Source organism: Heterocephalus glaber, unplaced genomic scaffold (genome assembly GCF_053883595.1).
Source record: "Heterocephalus glaber isolate CG9 unplaced genomic scaffold, H.glaber_assembly_v1.0 deba00001806, whole genome shotgun sequence".
Classification (NCBI taxonomy): domain Eukaryota; kingdom Metazoa; phylum Chordata; class Mammalia; order Rodentia; family Bathyergidae; genus Heterocephalus; species Heterocephalus glaber.
In genome coordinates this window covers 1660040-1678364 of record NW_028258481.1, presented here as the reverse complement: position 1 = coordinate 1678364, position 18325 = coordinate 1660040, and the positions used below count along the sequence as shown (strand labels likewise).

The 18325-nt window shown below is 52.9% G+C and overlaps 2 protein-coding genes across 5 annotated transcripts; one reads left to right on the top strand and one right to left on the bottom strand.

Annotated features, from left to right (window-relative positions):
- Window positions 1–486: 486 nt before the first annotated feature.
- Ttc9c (tetratricopeptide repeat domain 9C) lies at window positions 487–7120 on the bottom strand. 3 transcript variants are annotated; one of them, XM_004874398.4, is made up of 3 exons: window positions 6333–7120; window positions 4039–4221; window positions 487–1081 (listed from the first exon to the last, which is right to left on the bottom strand). In XM_004874398.4, exons 1-3 carry the CDS (start codon window positions 6559–6561, stop codon window positions 987–989), a joined length of 507 nt encoding a protein of 168 aa, XP_004874455.2. In that variant the 5' UTR covers window positions 6562–7120; the 3' UTR covers window positions 487–986. The 3 variants fall into 3 exon arrangements, with proteins under 3 accessions (XP_004874455.2, XP_087059816.1, XP_087059815.1); XM_087203690.1 differs by having other exon boundaries at window positions 6473–6957; XM_087203689.1 differs by having other exon boundaries at window positions 804–1126.
- Window positions 7121–7639: 519 nt separating this feature from the next.
- Hnrnpul2 (heterogeneous nuclear ribonucleoprotein U like 2) lies at window positions 7640–17962 on the top strand. Of its 2 annotated transcripts, XM_004874393.4 has the most exons (14): window positions 7640–8461; window positions 10164–10299; window positions 10508–10584; window positions 10774–10913; window positions 11369–11459; window positions 11554–11666; window positions 11897–12160; window positions 12456–12578; window positions 12950–13078; window positions 13870–14038; window positions 15679–15879; window positions 16939–17012; window positions 17202–17309; window positions 17392–17962. In XM_004874393.4, exons 1-14 carry the CDS (start codon window positions 7933–7935, stop codon window positions 17470–17472), a joined length of 2235 nt encoding a protein of 744 aa, XP_004874450.1. In that variant the 5' UTR covers window positions 7640–7932; the 3' UTR covers window positions 17473–17962. The 2 variants fall into 2 exon arrangements, 1 of the variants encoding a protein (XP_004874450.1); XR_002392030.2 differs by lacking the exon at window positions 16939–17012 and having other exon boundaries at window positions 7641–8461.
- The last annotated feature ends 363 nt before the right edge of the window (window positions 17963–18325 follow it).

The window sequence follows — 18325 nt, the reverse complement described above, 5'->3', positions numbered from 1 at the left end:
CCTGCTCAGCAGGACCAAGTCTGGACTCCCACCCTCCTCGGGCTTGAAAGGACTAAGCAGCATCAGCCTTTTCTCCTTATTTCTCTCCTCTGGGAGGATCAGTGCTCTTGCAAAACACTGGGTGACAGGCAACAAGATTTGGATTTTTTTTTTTTCCAGTACTGGGGAATGAACCTGGCATCCTGGCAGGCCTGGTAAGTGCTCTACCACTGAGCTACGTCTTTCCCCAGCCCAGGGTTTTGATTTCCATCCTGCTCTGCCGTGGTACTGTTTCTAGATCTGGTGATCTGTCTTTCCAGTGATCGAACTCGGGACCTTGCAGTTTCGAGGCAGGCAGCAGAACCACTGAGCTACATCCCCGGCCCATACTTGGGTATTTTTTTTTTTTTTGGTACCGGGGATCTTGGGTATTTTTTTAACACAAGGCTGAAGGGTTTACTCGATAAATATTTAAGTGCTTGACTCCATAGGTCTTAAGAGAATAGATTAATAAAAAAGTACATGTTCTTTATTAATGATCTAAATATGAGTAAGAGCAAGGATTATAAATTACCAGGAGGAAAAAAATAGAAACCAGATACTTTTGTAGGGAAAAAGAATCTGAGTATTGTGAAATATTACGGAGAACACGAATTTAAACACAAGTGGTTAATATTAACTCTTCCATTTCAATGTGATGTATTTCCTGGTTTGGGCTGGGCATCTGAGAAGAGGAAGAGGACACTTGTCCTCGGCTGCCCTCGCCTGTGTGTGCAACAACAGCTGTCCATCCGTCAGGCCCAGGCCAGAAACTCCACTCTGCCCTTTGCTGGCGAATCTTTTCTGGTGCAGCTCTCAAGGCCCCACAGTGACAGGCACTGGGAGCTGGATAGACACAGGTGCGGACGGTGCGGGTGGCAGAGTCCGTGCCAAGCGGAGAACAAGAAGCAGAAGCCTCCTCACTCCTGCTCAAGGCCCACCTGAGCTTCGGTGGGAGCGCCTTCCCGTTAGCCAAACATGCCCAGGTACAGCTGCTTCTGCTCCCTGCGGTAGCTGCTGAGCTCAGACTGCGTCAGCTGCAGGTACCTCCGGACACTGGCATCTTGGCAGATGGAGAGGACAGTTAGCGACAGACCACGAGTGCGTCCTGGGCAGGGGAGGGTTAATACATACCCGTGCATCACAACAATCGCTCTATGCAACAGTGGATTCATTAAATGCCACTCTGGATTTAGAAAAAAGATCTCTGTAGGGGGCTGGAGTGGTCACTGATTTTTTTTTCCAGCACTGGACGTAGAACCCAGGCTCTCTGCACTGAGCTCTGTCCCCAGCCCTTCTTTTGTTCTGAGACAGGGTCTCTTCAAATCACTAAGTTCCCCAGGATGGACTGGAAGTTACAATTTTCCTGCCTCAGCGTCCCAGAATGCTGGGACTACAGGCACGCACCACCATGCCCAGCTTGGCTGCTAGTTTTATAATGAAAGAGAGTGGTAAAATAGTTATCACTGTTGAAGAGTCACGCAGGTGGCACTTCATGTCATTTATGAATTATCATAGCTTTACATGCAGGGTTGTGGTCTTGCATGTGCACAAGTGTTTGCTCATGTGTTTTCCCCGTGTCCCGGGGACTGATCCAGTAAGCACCCTACTGCTAAGCTACATCCCTGGCCAAAGCAGGGGGACTGCAGCACTGCTACATTTGGGCACCCTCCAGTTGCACCTCTGAAGCCGTTCTGGACGAATGCGTGAGGGACAACATCCTTTGGTTAGTACTGAATGAGCCAATGGGGGGACAGCCTGAGTCCAGCCAGAGTGCCAATGTCCCCTTCCCAGAGGTCACCCCTTCCCTGGGGCCCACCACAGTGGGCCAAGGCCCGGTGAGGGCCACAGGGTGATCCCAGGAGGAGAGTGGATCGGTACTGTCAGGTGTCCTCCTGGCCACCTCCTCCTTCCCACCCCTCTTCAAGGCTGAGGACTCAGTACTGGACAATGTGGCCTCCAAAGCCCTGGCATGCACTATGGTTAACTACAGACAACCAATCAATTGGCAGGGATGAAGCTCAGTGGCTCCGCCACCTGCCTCCCAAGTCCAAGGACCCGAGTTCGATCCCCGGTACCAAAAAAAGAAAACTAATCAATCTAAAAATCTTGGGAGGCATGGTGGCACACACCTGTCACCCCAGTCCTCAGGAGGTTGAGGTAGGAAGGTCACCAAGAGTTTGAGACCAGCCTGAGCTACATAGTCAGTTCAAGTCTACCCTGGACTACATAGAGGCCCTGTCCTAAAAAAAATCTAAAAAAACACCCGGAGGTGTAGCTCGGGGGAGAGCACACGCTTAATACGTGAAGGGCTCTGGGTTCAATCCTCTGCAAACACATACACACACAAATCCCTGCCAGGGTAGGGCTTTGTATGCACACATAAAAACAGGCTTACAAAAACAAAAAAACACAAAACCACAACAGGCTTACATACATACAATACAGAGAAGCATACATGGCACACCTGTAATCCCAGCACTGTGGGAAGCTGAGGCAGGAAGACTTGCAAATTTGAGCCAGGCCTGGGCAATTTAGTGAGACTGTCTTCTTTTTTGGGGGGGGTACCGGGATCGAACTTGGGTCCTTGCGCTTACACAGCAGGCAGCGAAACCACTGAGCTACGTCCCCACCCCCAGTGAGACTGTTTTAAAAAAAAGGCTGGGGACGTAGCTCAGTGTGAACAAAGGCCTTGGGGACAATCCCCAGCACACACAGACACCCAGAGGTACAGAGGCGTATCTCTACAGCACAGGCAGGCAGACAGAGGCAACAGGTGTCTATGCACATGCACTGTTACGCACAAATGTCTCCTATGCATGCACGCAAGACTAACACTATTTTCTTGTGGAAATAAGAATAAGAGGTGAAAGAATATTTCCACTGTATTCTGTGTTTTGTTTTGTTTTGTTTGGTACCAGGGATCCAACTTGAGACCTTGAGCTTTCCAGGCAGGGGTGGAACCACTGAGCTAAATCCCGCCCCCCTTTTCATTGTATTCTTATTAATCTGTTGTTTTTTTGAGACAGGCTATGTAGTTCAGGCTGGCCTTGAATTCACAGTGATCCTCCTGCCTCAGTCTCCTGAGTCTGGGATTACAGGTGTGAGCCACCACACTCAGCCTGTTTTCCTCTTTATACTTTTATAATTTTTTTTTTGACACAAGGTTTCACTGTGTAGTTCAGGCTGCCTTGAACTCACTGTGTAGCCCAGGATGGCCTCAAACTTGCAGCAATCCTGCCTCAGCCTCCCAATTGCTGGGATGATGGGTATGGACCACCATGCCTGGCTATTTTGTTTTTTTGGACACAGGGTCTTGCTATGTAGTGCAGGGTGGTCTTGAACTATGTAGCCTAGCCTGGCTTTGAACGCATAGTGATCCGACCGCCTCAGCCTCCCTAGTGTTGAGATTACAGGCATAAGCCACCACACCCTGCTAGTTTTAGAATTCTGAGGCCCGGGGATTTAGCTTAGTGGGTTCCGCAACCTGCCTCAAAAAAGCGCAAGGTCCCAAGTTTGATCCTCAGTACCAAAAAAAAAAAAAAGGAATTTTGAATCATGAATATCTTACCTATTTACAAAAAAATAAAATAAATGTTGGGTTCAGGGCTGGCCTGGGCTAGTTACTTCAAGTCAACCTGAACTACACAGCAACATCCTGTCTCAAAAAGCAACAGGGCCAGGGATTTAGCTCAGTGGTTCCACTGCTTGCCTCACAAGCAGAAGGTCCCGAGTTCGATCCCTGGTACAAAACAAAACAAAACAAAACAAAACAACAACAACAAAAAAACCCCTTTCCACAGATACCGCCTAGCCCAGTGGTGGCGAACCTATGTCAAGTGTGCTGCAATTGGCTATTATCTTCGAAAGCTCTAAGAGGTTCGCCAATCACTGACCTAGGTGGCCAACTCTGACACTTGGCAGCTGTGGAGACGGATGGACAGAACAGGTGTGGTGGTCATGCAGGTGGCGAGCTGCCAGCTGGGAAGTGCGGCCCCTCTCGGTGCCCCGCTGGCTCACCTTTGGGCTGTCTGTGCCCGGCCGCCAGGAGGTAGTGTTGCGCCTGCTCGTAGTCCTGCAGGTGGAAAAAGGCCACTCCAGCCCGGTACAAGGCCTTGGCGTTGTCGGGCTGCCGACGCAGGACCTTCTGACTGTACTCCCGCACCCGCTCATAGTTCACAGGCTCCATCTGGAGGAGGCAGGCTAGGGTGGGGGAAAGGGGACAGCAGGAGCCTCAGTAACTCTGCTCCACCAGGCTGCCTGAGTCACAGGAAGCACAGGGCTCAGAGGGGGAACACTTAGCACGAGCACCACCTCCCACTCACCTCGGGACACTGTCAGGGGCAGGATAGGCCTAGTTAGAGACCCGAAGAACACCCTTTAAGAATTCAGTTAAAACCCTTTTCACTTTACCTGTGTGTATGTACATGGGGTACTGCGGATGGAACCCAGCACCTTTTTCTTTTTTCTTTTTTTGAGAGTCTCACTCTTCAAGAATGGGCTGAACTCACAGCCATCCTCCAGACTGGGATTACACCCATGTGCCACCACACCCCGCTTTGTTCTTCATTTTGAGACAGGGTTTCACTAAATCACCAGGTTGCCCATACTGGGTTTGAGCTTGCAATTCTCCTGCCTCTGCCTCCTGAAAGTCACTAGATCACAGGTGTGCAACACTATGTAAGACTGGATGGGAAGAATGAGACCCAATGGGCCTCCTCGGTGAGCACTGAGGAGGAAGAGGGCGTGCAAGAGCACTGACACGCTTCGGGGAGAGCAAAGCAAGCAGGGGCCAGGCTGTTTACTCTGAGGCCAGTGGAGAGGGAGACAGGAGTCCTGGGGAGCTCCCACTGCTCGTGCCGCGTCTGGCGTCTGGTGAATAAACCCAGGTTCACCAGTCACGTGGAGCTCCATGTCTAAGGGAGACTGAGCGCCCTGCCCCCAGATCTTAGTGTGTTTCTGTGTCTCGTTTTTCCACTTCATCACCCTTTGGTCAGGTTCGCGGCCAGCTCACAGGCTGGTTCCTACCCAGCACCACACCCAGCAGAAAGCAGCTTTTGAGCCCAGATCTGCAGGACAAGGACCAGTGAAGAAACAGGGCGTCAAGCCCCAGAGAAGACACCTACAAAGTGAGGGGTGGGAACGTGCTCCAAACGCTCAGGTGTGGAGGGGCTGTGCCAGGACCAGCGGGCAAAGGCCACAGGTGGGCTCCATCCCCAGTGCTGCTGGGGGGTGGGGGGAAGGCACTGGACTTTCTCCTAAAGGTGACGAAGGCCCCTGGAGGGCCTCAGGCTGTGACCTTACCCCAAAATGAGTATAATCATCTAATAGCCAGGGCTTCTGTGAGGATGAGTTTGTAGATGAACTGCCGGGTACCTTCGAGGCACTCAATAAACACAGGCTGTCAATCCAGCGGTGCATGGGGGCCTCTCCTAAGCATCCTGAGACAGGAGCACAGGGTGACATGTGTAAAGGGTTTAAACAGTACCTTTGTGTAGCTTTTCACTTGAGTGAATTAAAACTCCAGCAACTACACTATTTCTGTTATCTCTGGGTGAGGGTACAACTGGACACACCCTGCCAAAAGGACACAACAGTAATCCCAGCAGTCAGGAGGCAGAGGCAGGAAGTCCTCCTCGAGTCCGAAGTGAGCCTTCGATACACAGAAAACCCGTCTCAAAACCAAAGGCAAACAAACCTAGGGTCTCAGCACACCACAGCTAATAAATAATGTCAGTGTTAAAAATAACTTTAGAGATGGTGATGTACCGCAGCAGTAGTGCCGTTGCTTAGCATGTGCAAGGACCGGGTCCTGGGTTCCATCGCCAGTACCACTGGATTAAAAAAAAGTCACTTTAAACAACCATTAGGAAATATAAAAACTCCCAATTTTTCTTTTAAGAACAGCTTAGGAGGCAGAATTAAACAAGTGCACATTCACGAAGGAGTGTGGGGTCCTGGGAGGCATCTCAATAGCCACAGCCTCGACTTGCACCGTCAGCGTCCGCTACCCTGAAGTGAGTTCCCCGGTTAGCACTTGCCTGTCACGGAAGGGACCTAGTCTCCTCTCTCAGCCTAGGCCTGCTGACACATCTGGACACGGGAGACACTCGCTACCCCAGTCCCCTGGCCTTACACGGAAAGCCTTCAAACGCCACGGCAAACAGGACCGACCACCGGCTGACGCCTGCGACCGTTTCCCAGCCCCGAGCTTCCCTCAGAAGCAGCCGCGGTTTTCTGCATGCGGTGAGCGCATTCGAAGGCCCCGCACCCCGGGCCGCCCGCCGCCGAGGCAGGGAGGAGCTCCCGCCCACCTGCCAGGTTGTTGTAGCAGGCCAGTTGCGTGCTGCGCAGCGCGTCCTCCAGCGCGGCCGAGAGCGCGGAAGCCCGCGGGCCCGGATCGGGGGCCGGGCCGGGCTCCAGTCCCCGCAGCTGCAGCAGCGCGCGGTGGTACCTGCCGGCCGCGGCCCGGAAGCGGCCCTCGCGGTAGCGCTGGTTTCCCTGCTCCTTGAGCAGCTGCGCCTCCTGCAGCCGCGCCTCCATGGGCCTCGCGGGCGGCTCTGGGCCGGCAGGCAAGCGGGCGGGCTGGCACAGCCGCCCAGGCGAGGCAGCTAGGCTCCCCTTTCCCAGCTCTTCCAGGTCCTTTCTTCCCCCTTCCTGGCAGAGGGGATGCAACCAGGGCCTTCGCCCGGAGCTACAATGCAGCCCTTTTATTTTTTATTTTGAGGCAGGGTCTCGCCAAGTTGCTCAGCCCAGACAGGACTTGCGATCTTCCCGCCTCAGCCTCCAGCGTGCTGGGATCCCAGGCGCACGCCTGTGTCCTCTTCTACCAAGCCTTCGCCAGGGTCGGGACCGAGGCGGACGAGGCCGGCGCCACGGCCCGCAGGCGAGGAGCGGAGGCACAGGCACCCAGGCTCCGAGCCCGCGAGCGCCCGCCCCTTCCGGCCTCTGTGCAGCCCGAGCCCGGAAGTCCCCCTGGGACTGCGGCTCCTCGCGCAGCGCGGGGACGACAGGTCTGGCCTCAGACAGGGAGAACTAAAGGGTCCCGCGCACTGCGCCACAGCCCCCAGTCAGAGGCGGCGCGGAGAGGCAATCCCGCAGGAACGACCCGCCTCTCAAAAGACTGCGTCGCCAATTGGAAAAATCAGGGCGATCAACATTGACCAATCAGAGTGGCAGACACCAATTCAAGCTGGCCAATGACAGGGAAGAAAGGCGGGGCCCGGACGTGTGTTGCTGGGTAGAAGTTGAGGCGTTCAGAAAAGAGGAACAGTTGTTACTGTATCCTTGAGTTCTGGAGAACTCAACAAGCCAAACAAACAATTATTAATGAGTTTTCATGTTAACAGCAGTTTTCCTCCGGCTTCTTTTACTTTCACAAGGCTGCTGCCTGCACAGAGTATTGTAGTGACAAGATGCCGCTGCGACCGGAAGTGAGCAGGACTACGGGAGACCAGAGCTGTAAGGAGCACGCACAACGCCTGCGCAGAGTCCCAGCTAAAGTACGGAAAGCCGAGCGCGGACACACTTCCGGGATACGAGGGACTTGAGCCGCAGCCAGCCCTGCTCGTTTCGGGAAGCGGTGCGGCTGCGCAGTAAAACTCCTGGCGCTGATTGGCCCGCGGCGCGAGGGAGAGGCGGGCGAAAGCGGCCCGGGGGAGCTCTGTCGTCCGAGCGCGCGCCCGCGGTCGGGACCGAGGCGCCTGGAAAGAAACCGACCCCCGCTGCATCGTTCTGAGCCGCGCGGGTCGCGGGGGCAGCGCGGCAGGAAGGCGACGCTGCCACCTCGCCGCGGGACTCGGTCGCTCGCTTGCGCGGGCCCCGCGCCGGCGCGGGAGGCGGAGGCGGGCGGCGGCGCCTGCGCGGTGCGGCGCGGCCGGCTGCTCGCAGGGGAGGAGGCGGCGGGAGGCGGCGATGGAGGTGAAGCGGCTGAAAGTGACCGAGCTGCGGTCGGAGCTGCAGCGGCGCGGCCTGGATTCGCGCGGCCTCAAGATGGACCTGGCCCAGCGGCTCCAGGAGGCGCTGGACGCCGAGATGCTGGAGGACGAGGCGGGCGGCGCGCCCGGGCCCGGCGGGGCCTGCCAGGCGGAGCCGCGGCCTGTGGTGTCGGCGGCAGCGGGCGGCGGCACAGTCGGGGACGAGGACGAGGACGAGGACGAAGAGGAGGACGAAGAGGCGCTGCTGGAGGACGAGGATGAGGAGCCGCCGCCGGGCACGGGCCCCGAGTGCGCCGCGGTCCCCGAGCGCCCCGAGGAGATGGCTGCGCAGGCAGAGCCCGGGCCCGGGTCGAGCGCGGAGCCGGCGGGGGAGGCAGAGGCGGCGGCGGGGCCGGGCGGCGTGAACGGCGGCGAGGAGCCGGGCCAGGGCCAGGGCGAGGACGGCGGCGGGGACGAGGAGCGCAGCGGGGACGAGGTGGCGGGTGGCGGCGCGGCGGAGGAGCCAGGTGGGCGGCGGCGGGCGCCCCGTGCTGTCCCCGCCATCGGACCCTTGTCCCCTGCCCCGATCCCGGCCCTTCCCCTGCTCTGCTATCGCGGGAAGGCGATCCCGCCCGCCGCGAGCCACCTGTGGAGCGGCCTCGCCCGCGTCCGCACCTCTTCCCCAGCCCAGAGTGTGCAGAGGGACTGGCGGTGACAGGGACCCCCGGTGGCAGGCTCAGGCCTGGGCTGCCGTGGTAAAGTCGAGCAGTGAGCGGAGCGCACTCGCCCTGCCCTGCCCTGCCGAGCGCTGGGCTTAATCATTAACCCGGAAGGGAAGGCCGTCCCCCGCGCATCTGGACACTTTAGCTGCGTGGCCCGCGCTCGATTACGTGTGGGTCTTCCCACGGAGGCGGTGCGCGGGCACTGTAGGTTTGCTGAGCACTTGGGCTGGCCTGCCTTTTACCTGTCAGACTCTCCACTTCCGGAGTTGAATGGGTCGAGGTCGGCTGGCTGGGGTCCACCGGACCTTTGGGAAGAGGCTGTGGGGGGCGCCCGGGGCGTCGGTGGCCTTTTTTCCTTTGTTTTGGTGATTGAGTGGCTAGAGCTGTCCGGGAACTGTATCCATCAGATTAGGGAGGGAACCTAGACTGGCCCCCGAATCCTTGCAGTGTGGTTTCCCTAAATTCTTGCTGTAACACGTGTTTTAGGCTGCTCTCAAATATCGTGGTGTAATTGGAACCTGTTTTATAGCAGTCACGTACAACTTTTAGATTTTTTCGTCTGATGTCCTAGACAAAAATCTCATTACATAATCTTTGACTCGTGTGTATCCCAAATACCAAATAAAAGCGTTGAAGGATAAAGGTTTTAAAGATACTGTTATTAAAAACATTCTATTGCAAAATATTAAAGCTTAAGGGAAAACTAGCTTTTTTCCTTTTGTAAAAAATGTTGCATGCCAGATATGGTGGTGCACCCCTGTAAATTCCATCCCATTGGAAGGCTGAGGCAGGAGGATTGCAAGTTCAGTCCAGCCTGGATAACTTTATGAGACTTTGTCTCAAAATCGAAAATGGGCTGGAGATGGAGCTCAGTGATGGTTCCAGAAAAAAAAAGTCACTATAAATATAACACCTTGTGTGCAGTAAAGATGCAGTATTATTTATGAGTTTCTTGTGACTTAATTACTTGCTCCTGCAACTTTCAGTAAATCCCCGATAAAAAATACAGCTGTGTATCATGCTCTTGAGTTCATTTGCTATGTAAGTAAAGTCATGGGTGCTTGTATATTTTAATGCAGGGAATGTAAACTCTTAAAAATTTGAGGTCTCTGTTATGACTGGAAAAGTATTAGAAAATATAAAGTGCCTGCCTTAAATCTAAACTTGGTGGATTGAATTAACCTGTGAAGGTTTTTTTTAGAGACCACTTATATATTAATGGGGAAATTTTCAAGTTTGACCTGATTAAGTAGATAAATTTAGAATACAAAATTGCCCGGTTTTTATCAACTGCTGGACTGCATGTTAGCCCATAATGCACCGCCCCCCATAAAATTCTAGCCAAAGACAAAAAATAATCTTTGGAAATAAAGTGTGCTATGGGTGCTGTTGAAATAACCTGACTTCTGATTGGACATACTCAAGTGCCCATTTGGTTTCGGTTGGTTCTGAGCTTATTCCACACTCCAGTGTAAAAAGTGCTGATTTTCTTCACCTACTTTGGTAGGAGATGACCAAGACAGTGAGAAGTCAAAGCCGGCAGGCTTGGATGGTGAGCGGCGAGGGGTAAAGAGGCAGCGGGATGAGAAAGACGAACATGGCCGTGCTTACTACGAGTTCCGAGAGGAGGCTCACCACAGCCGGTAGGCCCTGGTCCTCCCCGTGGAGCGGCGGCCTGAGTGGCGTGCTGCCCACTGATCAAGTCTGGGGGACAGAAGTGGAAGCAGGCTTGTAGGTGGACTCTGGTTTGGTGGAAGAAGCTGTCTGCCAGGGTTTGTTACTCACTGGTAGTTTAAGTCCTGCAGACTGGAAGAGAGCTGTGGCTGCATGGATTTACTTCTTTCTCTATAGCTCCAAGTCTCCACCACCTCCTGAGGAGGAGGCAAAGGAGGAGGAGGAGGACCAGACTCTTGTGAACCTGGACACGTGTATGTATAAGGCAAAAACACTTGGGGTTTAACTGCTCTCCTAAAAGTGATTTTGGGGATCAGAACTTCTTGGCCTGCACCTCCTCAGAGACTTGGCCCCCATTCTTGACATTGGGCACACTTGTTTTATGTGGTGGGTGGCTGTCCAGAGCTGGGCCATGCAGTAAACCAGCCCCATCTTTCTTACAGATACCTCAGATCTTCACTTCCAAGTGAGCAAAGACCGTTACGGAGGCCAGCCACTCTTCTCAGAGAAGTTCCCCACCCTCTGGTCTGGGGCGAGGAGCACTTACGGAGTCACAAAGGGAAAAGTCTGCTTTGAGGCCAAGGTAGTAGCTCATCACAGCCACTCTTTGTTAATTTGTTCTTTAAAGTATCTGTGTATTGGATTCCTATCCATTAATGTTTTACTAGTACAGGAAAAGTCACCCTGTTTTTATTTTTTATTATTTTTCTAAAATTTTATTTTATCTCATTCCTCCCCTCAAGCCCCCTCCCCTCTACCCTGTTGTGATAGCTCCCCCCTCCAGGGATCGAACTCAGAACCTTGCGCTTTCAAGCCAGGCATGGCGCCACTGAGCTACATTCCCAGCCCCTTACCCTGTGTTAACAATAACCTTAGTTCTAGTGACCAAGAAATTGACCCCCAGCTTAGGTTAAGTGACAGTTGCTGTTCTGATGTCTGTGTGATACCTGTCATTTTCAGTTTATGTAAAATCTTGTCTTTCTAACTCCTTGTTCCTGAGTGGTCAGACTACCTGAGTTCCTTTTCTGACTTGGCCAGGTAACCCAGAATCTCCCAGTGAAAGAAGGCTGCACAGAGGTTTCTGTCCTCCGAGTCGGGTGGTCTGTTGATTTTTCTGGTCCTCAGCTAGGTAAAGTTATTTTGTAACTTCCTTGCCTGTGTTTGCTACCATCTTGCTTATCTAGGGGAACTTTGGGCCAGTAACTGAGCATTGGCTATTCTAGGTGAGGATGAATTCTCTTATGGCTTTGATGGACGTGGACTCAAGGCACAGAACAGCCAGTTTGAGGAGTTTGGCCAGACTTTTGGGGAGAATGACGTTATTGGCTGCTTTGCTGTAAGTGTCTCTGAAACGGTGGGGTCCTGGGGTGGTTGAGGACCCTGGGAGTGCACTGTGCACCCACCCACTGCTGGCTTTGCACGTGGTGCATGGCTGGCTTCGCATCTGGTGCATGGCTGGTTTCATTGTGTGGCGCAGCAGATGAGTTTCAGACGAGATTAAACTAAGGTTTAGTCAACACTCGGGCCCTGTCAGCCCCTGAGCGCTCTTGTGCTTTGTCCCTGTAGAATTTTGAGGCTGAAGAAGTAGAGCTTTCCTTCTCCAAGAATGCAGAAGATCTAGGTGTGGCATTCCGGATCACCAAGGACTCCCTGGCAGATCGCGCCCTCCTACCCCATGTCCTCTGCAGAAATTGTGTTGTAGAATTAAACTTTGGTCAGAAGGAGGAACCCTTCTTCCCACCCCCCGGAGAGTTTGTGTTCATCCACACCGTGCCTGTCGAGGAGCGTGTGCGCACTGCAGTCCCACCCAAGACCACTGAAGAGTGTGAGGTGCGCCCACCTGGGGCTCCTGCTTTGGGGTGGTGGGTGGGTAAGTTGCCCGGCCTCTTCTCAAAGCATTAACAGACTGGAGGGGGTGCTTCTCACCTGTCTGTGTTTTAGAGGATTGTGCTTTTGAGATGGGGTCTCACTGTGTTACCTAGGCTGCCCTCCAACTTTTAATCCTGCTTCTGCCTCCCCAGTAGCTGGGATTGTACGCTTATGTCTCCATACCTGGCTTAAATGGGATTTTATAAATTGACCCTCACTTATTTTCATTGCATTTCCTGATTCTGTTTACTTGCAGGTGATTCTGATGGTGGGACTACCTGGATCTGGAAAGACCCAGTGGGCACTAAAATACGCAAAAGAAAACCCTGAGAAGAGATACAACATTCTGGGAGCTGAGACTGTGCTCAGTCAGATGAGGGTGAGTACAGGGAGACTGCCCAGCGCAGTGCTTGCTGGGGGGACCAGGAAACTCCTCAGCTGCCCTCCATGGAGAGTTAGTCTCAAGGGTCTGAGAACAAGGGTCCCACAGAGGGAGAAGGGAGCTGTTCTCTATGTGTTGTGAGTGGACTTTCTTTTTCCTCTGTTGTATTGTAAAATTTTTGAAAGTAGATAAAATCTGGGATCTATCCAGGTTGATTAGAAATGATACTGCAAGAAATAATGTCACAACATTGAGCCAAAGGATGAATTGAGGTGACAAGGTGGCATTTGAAGTGGCAGCAGTGTCTCTTGGGCCTGAACTTGACATCTAACTCCTTGTGTTCCTTTACCCATCTCTCACATTTGCAGATGAAGGGGCTGGAGGAGCCAGGGATGGACCCTGAAAGCCGAGACCTTTCAGTTCAGCAAGCCTCCCAGTGCCTTAGTAAGCTGGTCCAGATCGCTTCTCGGACAAAGAGGAACTTTATTCTTGATCAGGTATTGTCCAGATAATCAAAAGAAACCCAGCTTTTCAGAAGATACAGAGACAGGCCGGGGGTTTAGCTCAGGTGGTTCCGCCGCCTGCCTCACAAGCGCCAGGACCCAAGTTCGATCCCGGGTACCAAAAAAAAGAAGATAAAAAGATGAATATTTTGTATCCACTTAATAAAATTACTTAGAGCCAAATTGGGGTGCATATATGAAGAAAGACTGAATTGAGCAGGAGGCAGGGTCTGGTTGTGTAGCTCAGGCTGTTCTTGAACTCATTGTAACATGCGTGGCTAGTTATGGTGGGTTTGTTTTTCTTTTGAGGGGACGGCCTTGAAACAGGGTCTTACTATATACTTCAGGCTGGAACTCAAATTGTGTAGTACAGGCTGTTCTTGAACTCACAGTGATCTTCCTGTCTCAGCCTCCCAATTGCTGGGATTACAGGTGTGCGCCACCACATCCAACTTTAGTTATGGTTGTTTTAAACATTACAGAGGTACCCTTATTGGTGTTTTTACTGGAGTATATAGGACCAGATAATAGAGGTATTGAAAAGACCTGGAGCTCAGAATTTCTGGCCCCACTTACAAGATTTGTGATCTTGGATAAGTCCTTTTGCTTCACTGAATCTCAGTTTTTTGGGTTAGATAAGTAATACCTGTCATGTAAAGTTTTTTTAAAAGGCAATTGCACATATTGATCCCCTCATCTGATGCTCCAGTTATAAAAGATACAAAGTTTTGGTAGAAGTTAAATGGTGGTTTTTATTCCTGAACAACTATTCCTTCTGTTCCTAGTGTAATGTGTACAACTCTGGCCAACGGCGGAAGCTATTGTTGTTCAAGACTTTCTCCCGGAAGGTGGTGGTGATTGTTCCTAATGAGGAAGATTGGAAGAAGAGGCTGGAGTTGAGGAAGGAAGTGGAGGGAGACGATGTGCCTGAGTCCATAATGCTAGAGATGAAAGGTGGGCTAAAGTTACACACCTAGGACTCCTGCCCCCTGCCCCTCATTGGTTGTAGTTAGCAGGCCTTTTGCCCAGGAGTTGCTCTGGCCCTGACCCAGAAGCTCACTTTAGTGGGTGTGAGTGCTGTGGATGAGTGAATGAGCACAGGGAATAACAAAGTAGTGACTCCTCCATTTTTTGTTCTGGTTTTTTTTTTTTTTTTGGTACTGGGGATCAAACTCGGGTCCTTGCACCTGCACAGTAGGTGGCGGAACCACTGAGCTAAATCCCTGGCCCTTTTTTTTGTTGTTTTTTGATTTCTGAGACGAGCTCTCACTATGTAGTTCAAGCTGATCTTGAACTTGTGGGGATCCTCTTGCTTCAGCCTCCTGAGTGCTGGGATGACAGGCGTGTGCCACCATTCCCACTATGAGCACTGACCTTGTGACTCATCCTGGATGAATCACAAAAAGGGAAGCCGTGACAGATCACAGGATAATTAAACTCAGTGATGGGCTGGGATATAGCTCCGCTGTAGAGCGCTTGCTTAGTAGGCGTGAGTCCTTGGGTTCAGTCCCTAGCACTGAAGGATATAAAGATTAAACTCAAACAAGAAGCTTCCTTAAGTAAATCACTTGGTATGAAAATATGTGTGGTGTCTACTGTTTGCCCAGCACTATCCCGCATTGCAAAGTAGAGCAAGTGCATTTTTATTTCATGAAAGGCTGGGAAGATGCTATGGTTCAAATCAAAACAGGGCAGTTGGAATGAGGATTTCACTGGTGGATATTGATTTATGGTATTGTAGTAGGCTTGTTTTTAGTTTTTCCTTGCTTAGTTGTTTCTATGGTATTGCATTAAGTGACTTATGCATTATAGCAGCCCCAGAGCAAGGTCCCCACAAGACAGCATTAGCTATTTTGGTTGCTCTTGCTTCCTGCTGTTCCATTAGTTGATTTTCCCCTTAACTGGTGGCTCCCACCTGCCCTGACAATGGCTGGGTTTTCTCTGCCTGTGGAAACCTTTGAGTCTCATCCTCCACATTTATGCAAAATGAGCTATACAAGTCTATGACTGATACTCAGGCTCTCAGGAATTAATGTCAGTTTTATAAGAAACAAGACTAACTGGATTCATTGAAGAATCCCGGGAACCCCATTGCAGTGAGGTCTGCAGGGCAGCCTGTGAACTTGGAGTACAGAGTGTGCTGGTCCAGCCCACTCGGGCTAACCAAGGACCATGCTCCTGTTCCCTGCTCTCACTGTGTAGGTAGCAGATGCTGCAAGGCCAGCCTCTTTCTAAAATGTCACTTAGCATCTTATCTAACTGACACCAAAACTTTCTCGATTGCTTTTGGCCTCCATTACCTGCTTCTGTCCTGATAAGAAACCTTAGCCCAGTTCACTGCTAATTTATCACGGATCACTTGAGACCTTGTGAATCAACAGTTGGCAGATAGTGCTTTGCCTGGGGTGTTAAAATTTAGCGTAGAGAAGATCAGTTTTGGTATTTAGGTGTGAGTGGGTGTGAACCAGCACATTTTTGTGCATTACTAGATGAAGCTTAGAAATTCTTACCTTTTCTGTAGTAGAATTTTCATAATGAGTTCTTACCCATCTATGCACTTTTCAGGCCCACAAGCTTCTCTCTTACTCTTATAGCCAACTTCTCTCTGCCTGAAAAGTGTGATTATATGGATGAGGTGACATACGGGGAGCTGGAAAAGGAGGAAGCTCAGCCCATTGTCACCAAGTACAAGGAGGAGGCCAGGAAGGTGCTGCCCCCATCGGAGAAGCGCACAAACCGTCGGAACAACAGGAACAAGCGCAACCGGCAGAACCGAAGCCGGGGCCAGGGCTACGGTGAGTCCAGAAACCAGGCAGTCCCACTGCAGTCAGCATTTGGGCCGATTTCGGGAGCCCTGCTGAGAAGGCCAGGAAGCCAAGCCACTGGCAGTAAGGAAGTGCCTCGGTGGAGCGGGTTTCCTCCTGTGTCCTTTCCCTGCCGACTTAGCTGTCCTGTAATTCTTCCATAAAAAGGATAATGCCTTTTCCACAAAATACTTGTTTCTTGAAAAGCGTGCTGTGCCTTCTTACGTGTCCAGCTGTCATGCTAACACGTGGGTGTCCCATGCGTCACTGCCGGTGTAGTGGAATGGTTTGTGCAGCGACACCCTATTCTCATCTGATGTTTCCTTGCTGCTTTGCCTCTTGGGTCAACCTGGCTGTTTAGGCCAGACAATGAACACAGTCTTCAGTAAATCAATTTGGGGCTAATTAATAAGCCAGCTCTAGGCTGTCAGTGGAATTATTCTCCCCTGCAGGTCTGTTCGTCAGCTAACACTCAGGACAAGCTGTGCTCGTGCAGTGTGTGTGCAAGTGTGCTGAGGGCCTGCTGCATGTTGGGTGCTGGGGACAGACAGTGCCCCTCCTCCAAGAGCACGCGGTGTAGACGGCTTCTCACATAGAGGATGAGGGGGCGGGCGGTTTAGCTCAGTGGTTTCACCACCTGCTCCGCAAGCGCCAGGACCCGAGTTCAATCCCTGGTTCCAAAAAAAAGAAAAGAAAAGAAAATGGTGGGGATGGGCCTTGTGACTCCTTGGCTCTCTCGCAGGGCTGACAGTCCGTGACACTCTGAATGGCAGATGCTCGTGTTCCTTACTCTGCCACGGGTCTTCTCGCCCCCCTAAATGTCTTGAGGGAACTGGGGGCATCCCCAGGAAGGTGGCCTGGTTCTCTCTGCCCTCCCCCACTCTTCAGAGACCCTGGCGCTGGGCTTTAATTGGCATGGCAGGTGCCTGGCCAGGCAGGCCCCCATTCCCCGCAGTTCCCCACAATCGTGGCTCCGACCTTTCCCTTCCCGCTCCACATGGAGCCAGGACCCTGTGCCAGCTGTCTGAGCGCTCTCCGTTTCTCTTCCAGTGGGCGGGCAGCGCCGAGGCTACGACAGCCGGGCCTACGGGCAGCAGTACTGGGGGCAGTCTGGAAACAGAGGGGTGAGTGCGGCCCTGCCCCTCCCTCTGGCCGCGCTGGGCAGCAGAGGGCTTTGGGCTGTCTTCTCGGGGCTGAGGGCTTTGGCCGCCCAGTGTGTTCATCTGACCAAACTCATCCCGTCTGCACTGTCGAGCCGAGAGGGGCACAGTGGGTCAGGCTGCCAAAACCCCGTAACTGTGCTCCTTTCCCAGGGCTACCGGAACTTCTACGACCGCTACCGAGGAGACTATGACCGGTTCTACGGGCGAGACTACGAGTACAACAGATACAGAGACTACTACAGACAGTACAGCCGGGACGTGAGTGCCTCGGCTAGGGGGAGGGCGGCGCTGCAGCTGGGGCCTGGGTGCAGCCGCTCCCTGACGGTCCCCTCTCTTCCAGTGGCAGAGTTACTACTACCACCACCCGCAGGACCGAGACCGGTACTACAGGAACTACTACGGCTACCAAGGGTACCGGTGAAGCCCCTGCGTGGTCGCCTGTCAGCCACGAAGCTGGGTCTCTGGGGGTGTCAGGCACCCCCCCAAACACAACCAAGGAAAACAGGGGCTGTCGGGGTGGGGCTGAGCTGCTGGGAGGGGTGGGGGGAGGGCACGCAATGGGAGGGCGGGGGGAGGCGGAAACAACAAAACTGTACATTTTTTTAAAAGTTTGTTGAAAAGAATATTGTCTTATTCTATAAAACATTTCAAACCTAGTTAGATATTTGTAATCCAAACATTTGCGCAGAACTAGGGCTGCCTGTTCTGTACCTGCAGTTGCAGTGTCACCTCTGACGCTGGCGGCGGCGACGCAGCGGGCCGCGGTGGGAGGAGGAAGGTGCTCGGCGGCAGGTAGGAGCAGGTGGGGGCCAGGGCACTGGTGACCGACCGGCCCACCGACCCACCAGCCCACTGACCGCGAGCGAGCGGCCAAGCAGGCAGCGAAATAAACGATCGGCTCTTGGCGATCACTTCACCGACTAACCGTTTGCATTTTCTTTACCGACCTTTCCCTCTTGGGACCTTTGGTCTCCTGGGCTGGGCAGCCCAACTCTTCCCTGTCCCTTTGCTGCACTTTGTGCTCGGTGGAGGCGCAGAGGCTGCCAGTCAGGGTTCTGCTACCTAGGGTCCCCCGCCACTCTGCGTGCATCCTCAGCCCTGTGGAGTCTCAGGAGGGTGAAGTGTGGTCTCACGCCTGGCCTGGTGCTGGAGGTCTGTGGACCTCTGGTGGTGGAGGGGGAGTGATTCTGATTCTCAGGGTTTCCACTCGCAGCCCGCAGCGGGCCTTGCAAGTCGGTGCGGGCTCAGCCCTGTGCTGAGCAGCCAGCGTTTTC

Bases quoted from the DNA above. Each gene is read 5' to 3' on its own strand.
- Hnrnpul2 (XM_004874393.4), top strand. From the start codon at position 7,933: ATGGAGGTGAAGCGGCTGAAAGTGACCGAGCTGCGGTCGGAGCTGCAG. The intron at 11,460-11,553 runs GTAAAGTTATTT...TGGCTATTCTAG, and splicing joins TTTTTCTGGTCCTCAGCTAG to GTGAGGATGAATTCTCTTAT. The intron at 15,880-16,938 runs GTGAGTCCAGAA...TTTCTCTTCCAG, and splicing joins AAGCCGGGGCCAGGGCTACG to TGGGCGGGCAGCGCCGAGGC.
- Ttc9c (XM_087203689.1), bottom strand. From the start codon at position 6,561: ATGGAGGCGCGGCTGCAGGAGGCGCAGCTGCTCAAGGAGCAGGGAAAC. The intron at 4,222-6,332 runs GTGGGCGGGAGC...CCCCCACCCTAG, and splicing joins CTGCTACAACAACCTGGCAG to CCTGCCTCCTCCAGATGGAG. The intron at 1,127-4,038 runs GTGAGCCAGCGG...TCCCCTGCCCAG, and splicing joins CGGGCACAGACAGCCCAAAG to GACGCACTCGTGGTCTGTCG.